The following is an 8,271-nucleotide window of genomic DNA, read 5'->3' as shown; positions in this document are numbered from 1 at the left end:
TTTAGTTTACATTGTAATTCAAGCACCATATTCTCATATAGAGAAGAGTTGTTCTTCTAAGCTTCATAAATTGGTTCAGCCCGTTCATTCCTAAAAATCTTCTTTACAACCGTGTTTACTTTGTACTCTTTGCAATCCCTATTTGATATTTCTATTTATCCTTCCGGTTTGTATTAAGCTATACCACATATCCTTAGAACTACGTACAAATTTAACTCTGTTTTTCGGGTAAAACAAATTTAAAGCTTATGAGTTCAAGATTTTGATCATTTTAAGTTACCGAATTTTAAATGAATAATTTGTATATATTCGATAGATTTAAGACAAATACAAGGTTTAAACCAAAATTACTGTTTTTGACCAAACCCGCAACACAAGAGCTAGCTCTGCCCCGTCTCCAACCAAATAGCTAAACTCAGAGAACAATATATGAGAATGCTTCAATAGAGCAATTGAATGGTTTACAAGAGGAGTTTTAACTTATATACATTGCCGGTATAAAAAAAATATTTATATTATCCGATCACCTAAATGAAAACTGCATGTAAAGTCAAGTAGCAAGTTACCACTATTACAATATATTAAAATTCACTGTTTCTTCTATTTTCCTTTATGGAGGAGGTTTTGGGGGGTGGGGGGGACAACACATGATTAATGACTCACATGACAATATATAAGTAGAAAACAATTGGGAACCAGCAGATATAAGATGTGTCTATTTTAAATTACTTCTGCTATTTATGAGGCAATTTTCCTAAGTCATCAGATTCCAGCTACAAGAGCCTATGAGAGGTTGGGTTGGAAGTTGGAACCAAAGAAACATGAAATTCTCTTATATATGACAATGAGATCATGTCAAATTTTCTTGCAACAGCATATCAGGAACTCTGAACAAGGTAGAATCTAGCGCTAGTGATTCAGTCCCCAGTCATAAGGCTGGTACACCACCTTCAACTGGCTGTTGGCGAGCAACTCTAGTAAAGCTTGAGATTCCGATGACTCCAAGTAATTTGCAGCGTGTTTCAATACTTCAACCTCGTTCTTTCCAAAATCAACACTAAACCTGAGCATTATCAATTGTATTAGCACTTCCTTAATATGGTGTTCTTGAAACTTTATGTTCTGAAACTCAAATTATAAGAGATCCACTGTCCAGAGCATTGCTGCATAGGTTTGATGTCTTCGAACCAGAGGTTCAACTGGGGATTACAGAAATTTAACAACTTACCATCTCAAGATTTTACTAACATATGCAACCTTGGTTGTAAGATCAACAATTAGTCCTCCAAATCTCAAGAAATCATGGGCAGCCTCCACGAGCTCTTTATCTATGTTTCCAGGTGAATAGCTTCGAAGAGCAGGCCCAGATCGCGTACCATTAACCAGAGCAAAATGAATAAGAGGCTCTGGATAAGGAAGAGCCACCTGAATGAAAGCCAGAGGTGAGTTATGAGGGATTAGACAGATAGTCATTCAAGAGACGGTACATAATAATTTTGAAAAGATTTCCAAATACAACCACTAATTGCTGCAGCTCCTACTCTATAACCACTTGTGCTATCAACATTTTCCACAAGTCATGGAAGCAAATACTTGAACTAGTATATATCAAGTCGAATTTATAAGCAGTCCGTTACAACAGCTGCTTCATGGTAAACCCACAAGAACAGAAACAGCAATTGGTTCTGAAGCAAGAACACTCTTAAGCACCAATATATGCAGCCAGCCCTCTCTAGATGAAGACTGGATGAAAAGCATTAGTTACATTATTTTCCTTCCAAAAAAGGTAACAGTTAGAAGCAGAAGACAGAATAAGTTATATTCTTTCTCTATCCGAGAAAAGCTCAAAATCTGTTACTCCAGTGTTTTGATAAGGAACAAATTGCTAATTGCTAGTTGCTAGTTGCTAGTTGCTAGAAGTACTTCATGTCTATGTATCGTTCCAATTTTATCTGATGTCCCCGAAAGGACTGCTAGTTGCTAGAAGTACTCCATGTACTAGAAACTTAACCAAATAAAGCACAATAAATTATAATAGAGTTGCCTATTGTCAAGGATCTCATCTATTAGTTGCTACTCCAGTTGTGGACCTTGCTATTTGTGCTAGCTACACTTTAGCTCATAATTAGATGGGGATAATGCTTGGCAATACAATAACTGGATCTAGTTAAAGGTACTGCAGTAAACATAGATGTCCAAGTTTTCCAAATTTTCATTTCAACCCACTTGCCTATTTTGGTTCAATGAAACAAGACAAGGAAAATGACACTAATTGACCCATTAAAATAAAGTACCCTTGTTTACTGAAAAAGATAGAAATTAGAAAATTTGCCTTCTACTTTTTATGCAATTTTAAGGGTCAAAATAAATGAGGGGAGAACCTCACCTCTCATCTTTAAAATCCCCTCCACCTTGATTTCCCCTTTTAACCATAACCTAACATACTAAAGTCTAATCTCATCAAATTAAAACTTCACATTTGGTCAACAAGAGGAAACTTATGGAAGACTATTTATTAGTTTGCCACCCATTCTAGGATACACTATGCTGAGTGATGTTACATTTTAGCCAAAGTAGGATTAAATAAAATGCCGTTTAAATTAAATTTGGTCTAAGAAGAACCAAATGAGAACTCAGTCACACAACAACCATATCCAGCCAGTTCCAAGAAACAAGTGGAGACCTAATCAGAGCTAGGTCTTCATGTCCGGAATTATTTAGCGGTGCTAGTGCAAAACCTAAAGCTTAATATGAATTGATTCACAGATTGACGCTAAAATACAAAAGCCTGAAAAGAAAACAGACAACAGACTTTCATTTTATCATCTGGATATGATCAAATGGAATATCCTACGGCTAAGAAGAGTAAATTACTGCCCGAACAAATGTCCAGTTCCACAATTCTACATATGCAGGAATCCAAAATGTAACACAGACAAAGTAAACACAGTCTTACCTTAAGACGTTTGTCGTTAACTCCAAATGGTTTGATTAGATTGTATGGTGGTCTCTGATTACCCCTTAAGATTCCATTCTGGATAGCTGATAGTGAATATGTGCACCCACCAATGACATATTTGAACTCCCCAAACAATTTTCTTCTCTCCATTGGTCCAGAGGGATGCCCCCAAACCAATATTGCATGAATGGCCATCATGTTGTAGAGATTAATAAAAAAGGCAAGCTTCTCCTCCCTAGGCATGTCTTTCAAGTTCACTCTTTGAAGCTCCTCAGTTATTCTCAAGTATCTAGAAGAGCATCATTCAGTCAATACCAAGACATACAAGTACCACAAGCATAGGTTACCCAAGTATAAACACACATATTAGATGGTATCCTATCAGTTTATGGCACCCCGAGAAACCAACCTTGCAAATTCCTCGCTGCCATGGATGCTTCTATAATCAACGTGCCTCCCATCTTCTGATGCATAAGCTTCAAAAATTGCACGAGACAAAAATCTCAACCTAGATGAAATTTCTATTATGGGTTTGGGCTTAACTTCTGTTAAACCCCTTGGGATGTTTTGACAGTGAGATACAAAGGGATCATCATCGAGGAAACGATACAAATGGTTGCCATCTTCAAACACATTTTCACTGGAAAATAAGGAACAGACAGAGCAGATGGATAAGATACTGAGATATAGCAGCCAAAAGCTCACACACGATGTAGAGATAGAAGAAAAGAATAATCAGACACTTACTCAAGTACATGTTGGAAGAAAAGATTGCTTTCAAGCTTCCTACCAAATTCAACAGCCTAAAGGACAAAAGCAATGAGAGAAAGTGTTAAGATCCACAGCACACAATGTTTTCAAAAGCGAAAAGCGCAAATAAGCAACAAGGTCCATGGGGCTGTTAAGCAGAAGGCAAGAAGCGAAGCACATGCTTGTTTGAAGTGAAAAGCACAATTTACTGAAAATACACATTCCCTAGCAAATACACATTTATAACTTTTAACATTAGATTGCAATTAAAATACCAATTCCAGCATATATGCATTTACGACTTATAACATCAGATTGTAATTTTTTTATTTATTTTGAGATGGTACCATAACATAAGATTGCAATTAAAATACTAATTTCAACATCTAGTATAAAATCATGACAATACTATCATGAATGAAGAAATTGATTAAATACTCAAGAACGCTGAAACTTACGTGGAGACTAGAGAGGAGAATCCTGGTACTTAAATAGCAAAAGGCCATTTCTTCATCCTTTTTCTCCTTTTCCTTGTCATCGTTTAAAGTCATACTCAAAGAATTAAAGTTTTGCACCTCACTGTCTGAAGCGATAAACTTTGGGAGCGCATCACTTCAGCCATGAAGCGATAACTCCTTCGGATTGCTGATTTGCTCCATCGCTTTAACTTTTAAGTGATGAAGAGATGACTTGTAATAGCACAGAACGCATCTACTGAAAGTGTGGACTCACTAAATGGGTTTCTTCATACTTCTTATGATTCTTTTGTATTTTGATTTCAACAGTAAATGCTCCAGTTTCTTATCAGAAAAATGTGAACATAGATACTCGCAGTCCACATATATTTCAATTAAAAGTAACGAAGGAAAAGTTTCAGGTCTAAAAGGGAAAATCACCTCAAATATGTGTGTGTGCGCGCGCGTAAAGTCAATGTACAATTTTGCAAGGTTTAACACAATGCATACATTGAACCAGTATGTTCCAGATTTCTATCCAATAATTTCTGGTCATGGAATGAACAGTGTTCTATAACGATATATAAAATACAATTCCAAGAACAGTTGAAGCCAACTATTTCTTTACACATAAGATTAGTATATATCATCAAGACGCAAGAAAAGAATGAGTTGTCGTCAGGAAAGGAAGTATTTGAATACAGTACATGAATAATTGTAAAGAGTAATGTCAACATGATTATTGAGTACTAATGTTACCATTCTCAAAAACATGATTATTGAGTACTAACCAGGTGAATTAACCAGATAATATATACAGTGATTTCAAGGAAAATTTTCACGGCTCGGCTGACCATGAAGAATAGAATAATTGTTATAGAGAAGAACAAGAACAAGACATGGAATATTATCTTCATACACCAAAATTGATAAACTATGATCTGTTGTGTATTTTAAGTACCCAATTCAAAGTCAAAGTAGACATGTATGCCATAATCCACATGTTGCGAAACTAAGCCATGGTGACCACATGCTGAAGTCAATATGCTGCCTTAGAAGATCCTCTAGGTTTAATTAGTTTGTTTTCAACTAATTTCAAGTAGTCTTAAGAATTGAAAAGAATAAAACAATAGAGTACCTCGCTTATAGAATATTACTAAGGAGCCAACAATTATATGCAAAACTTATTTTGATTCGGTTTTTTACCCATATTTTGGACCCGGCTTACCATAAGCTAATTTTTATGTAACTGGAAAAACTGACCTCTTCTCTTTCCAAGTACTGATCTTCGGACAGGAAATCCACAGCTTCTGATCCCAAGAAACAATTGGTGAATCTGCGCAGCTTATAAAACCGGTCCTTTACAACAATAGACTGTTTCATTTTCTTAACAATAATAGCTAGCTCATCAATGGACCCACTACTGGACAAATCATCTTCACCAGAAAGAGGTGGTAGAGGAGCTTCAAATGATGGTGCTTCATCAACAACATATTCAATCTTCTCCGAGAGCTTTCCAGACTCATCCAAGCTCTTTAACTCACTCCATCCACCCATTAAAACTTCATTAAAGAATACTAGAGGAACAGCAGAATCACCAGCAATTTTCTCCAGTTCCATCTTTCTACTAGGATACACATCAATGTTTACCTCAACGTATCCGAGTCTTTTCCTGTGTAGAAAAAGTCTTACCTCTCTACTTTCCTGGCATCCCAACCTTGTATACAATATAATCCGTCCCTTCATGTCTATTGGTAAAACTGCTTCTTGTGAGACCTCCTTCTCTTCTGTTATGTTTCCGGTATCATCACGTAAAATCCCAATTAAGCTGAGGGGATTCCACCGAGGTCGTTCTGCAGTTTTCTCTGACACGGCTTGCATTTCACATTCTTCTGATGCAGCAATGTTCTTCTCGTTGCATTTACTCTTATCTTCTTCATCGGTAACATCTTGACCATCATCACTTTTACCAGAAAGACGACGTAGAACAGTACTGACCGCAACTGTACTCTTTGATCTAACAAAGTTTGTAATAGCCACTGCTTTCTCAGGCCAAACAGATCCATGTGCCTCTAAGTCACGATGTACAGAACGGGCTGATAAACTCCTATTAACACCCATCCCAGGTTCTTCTGTTCCATCAAAGACAGGTTCTGCTTCCTCCTCATCAAGAGCTTCGTCAAGATTCTTGCTAGATTCCCCGAGACTTTTCAAGTCCCCTTTCACAGAATCAGCCTTCTTTTCATTCAAACCAGACATCTCTGGTTCAGAACTTTCCTCTCCACTATTAGCCGATTTCAGTTCCCCTGTGGAGAGAACTTGATTTAAGTCGGGTTTATCAATCTCGTTTTCATTAGCAAGTGAAGAACTTGGCGTGCTTTCACCAAAAGAATTCTCCTTTCCCTGCTCATTATTTGTATTAACCTGACTCTTCACAGCATTGCAATATAAAATAGAATTATCTTCGGAGATTTTCTTTTCCTGTTCATCTATTCGAGCATTCACCTTATCTGCCTCCCGCAGTTCGGCTGGTGTACTCCCTAAATTCCTCTGGCTAGAAACTTCATTTTTAAAGGGTTCGTTGTCAACAATTGGTTTAGTTTCTCCCTTTCCGGCAGCGGAATGATTGACTGCAGCTTCTGCAACAGCAACTTCTTTTTCCATGATGCGAATCTACTATCATGGGAATGCTTAACAACCACAGTGAGTTCCTAAATTTAGCAGCCGCCCGTAACTAACCAAATCAAAAAAAAAAATTGCAAGTTTCAAGAAATCTATAAAAAAAAAAAAACAGACAGGGGCAAATGTAGGATTTAAGATATGAATTCTAGCTTTGGCTCAAACTATGTGTATGAGCTACAAATCACCAAATATGTAGTACAAAAATTGAATTCAAAACCTAGTTACTAGCACTTGACATGATGACGTCGCTGTCCTAGAATCAAGAACTCATAAAGTTTAAATCTTGGATATTGCAACATATTAATCTCAGCAAGAAATTCGTGCGCAAAACTATCCACATAAACTTCCAGTAGCAAAACAGCGAAGAACAAACATAAAGGCCCTTGTAAAACTAATGTTTTCCACTAAAGTTAAAGTTTACTGTTTTCATCACTTACACTGTACTAGACATTCTACGCTACCTCATCTAAGAAAAACAATCTTCAATCTTCTAATAATCAAGATTAAAAACATTATTCAACTTAAATATTCTAGCATAAACAACTAATCAAAACCTCCGGAAAACGAGAATAAATAATAAAAAAAAAATAAGAGGAACACCTATCAACAGTAAAATTAATTTGGATAAGAAAAAGAATTAAGCATAAAATGATCAATTCACCAAATGATAAAAAAATAAGGAAGAAAAAATAATAATTAAATGTTTAATCTAAGACACATGCAGGGATAACACAGGAGGAAGATAGGAAAAAAAAAGGAAAAGAACTTACAGATCTGTAGAAACGATAAAATTGGGGAACAGAGAGAAAATGAAGGAAAATTTAAGGAGAAAGTTAGGGGGTAATAAATGTGAAATGTAAGAAAAATTAAGGACTTTGAATAGAAACCGTCGTCGTTAAGAAGGGAGGCTTTGATAGGAGAGAGATATGGGGAAGAAATTTTGACCGAGAAGCGGGAACTTCTTTTTATTGATTCAAGGATTGGTTTTTGCACATAAGGACCTTCATTCTTTTCCTAATTGTGTTTTATGGGGTAGGAAATTCTTTCTTTCTTTTTCGGGTCCTTTTGTTTGCTTCCGTATGTGATAAGGCACGATATAAGGCGACTTCAGCTTACCGAGGACATGACTCTTGATAAGAGGGTATGGAAATCGAAAATTAGGGTAGAAGAGTAATAGGTCGTCGTGTGTTTTTCTGATTTGTTCTAGGTTTATTAGGGCTAGCTAACTAGTACATTGTCTTCGATTCTTAGAATGCCAGTATTAGGATTGTTTTAGTACTATCTCCCGGTTCGATTTTTTAGTACCCTGTCGTGTTACTGCTTGTGGCTATTACTTTTGCTATTGCTATTGATACTGTTTTCTTTTATTTATTTTTTCTCCGGTCCTTACATTATTGATATCATTTTCATGGCCTTGTTGTTATT

The 8,271-nt window shown here is 36.3% G+C and overlaps 1 protein-coding gene across 2 annotated transcripts; it reads right to left on the bottom strand.

Moving 5' to 3' along the window:
- Positions 1 to 712: 712 nt before the first annotated feature.
- LOC107784058 (uncharacterized) lies at positions 713 to 7,777 on the bottom strand. Of its 2 annotated transcripts, none has more exons than XM_016605119.2 (7): positions 7,617 to 7,777; positions 5,428 to 6,898; positions 3,707 to 3,762; positions 3,369 to 3,599; positions 2,957 to 3,248; positions 1,229 to 1,425; positions 713 to 1,063 (listed from the first exon to the last, which is right to left on the bottom strand). In XM_016605119.2, the coding sequence occupies exons 2-7, from the start codon at positions 6,826 to 6,828 to the stop codon at positions 910 to 912; spliced, it is 2,331 nt and encodes a 776-aa protein (XP_016460605.2). In that variant the 5' UTR covers positions 6,829 to 6,898; positions 7,617 to 7,777; the 3' UTR covers positions 713 to 909. The 2 variants fall into 2 exon arrangements, with proteins under 2 accessions (XP_016460605.2, XP_016460606.2); XM_016605120.2 differs by having other exon boundaries at positions 5,428 to 6,875; positions 7,617 to 7,774.
- Positions 7,778 to 8,271: the final 494 nt, after the last annotated feature.

The sequence above is a fragment of the Nicotiana tabacum genome, chromosome 12 (genome assembly GCF_000715075.1).
Source record: "Nicotiana tabacum cultivar K326 chromosome 12, ASM71507v2, whole genome shotgun sequence".
NCBI lineage: Eukaryota > Viridiplantae > Streptophyta > Magnoliopsida > Solanales > Solanaceae > Nicotiana > Nicotiana tabacum.
The sequence above is the reverse complement of the archived record's forward strand: the minus strand, read 5'-3'. Positions and strand labels throughout refer to the sequence as shown.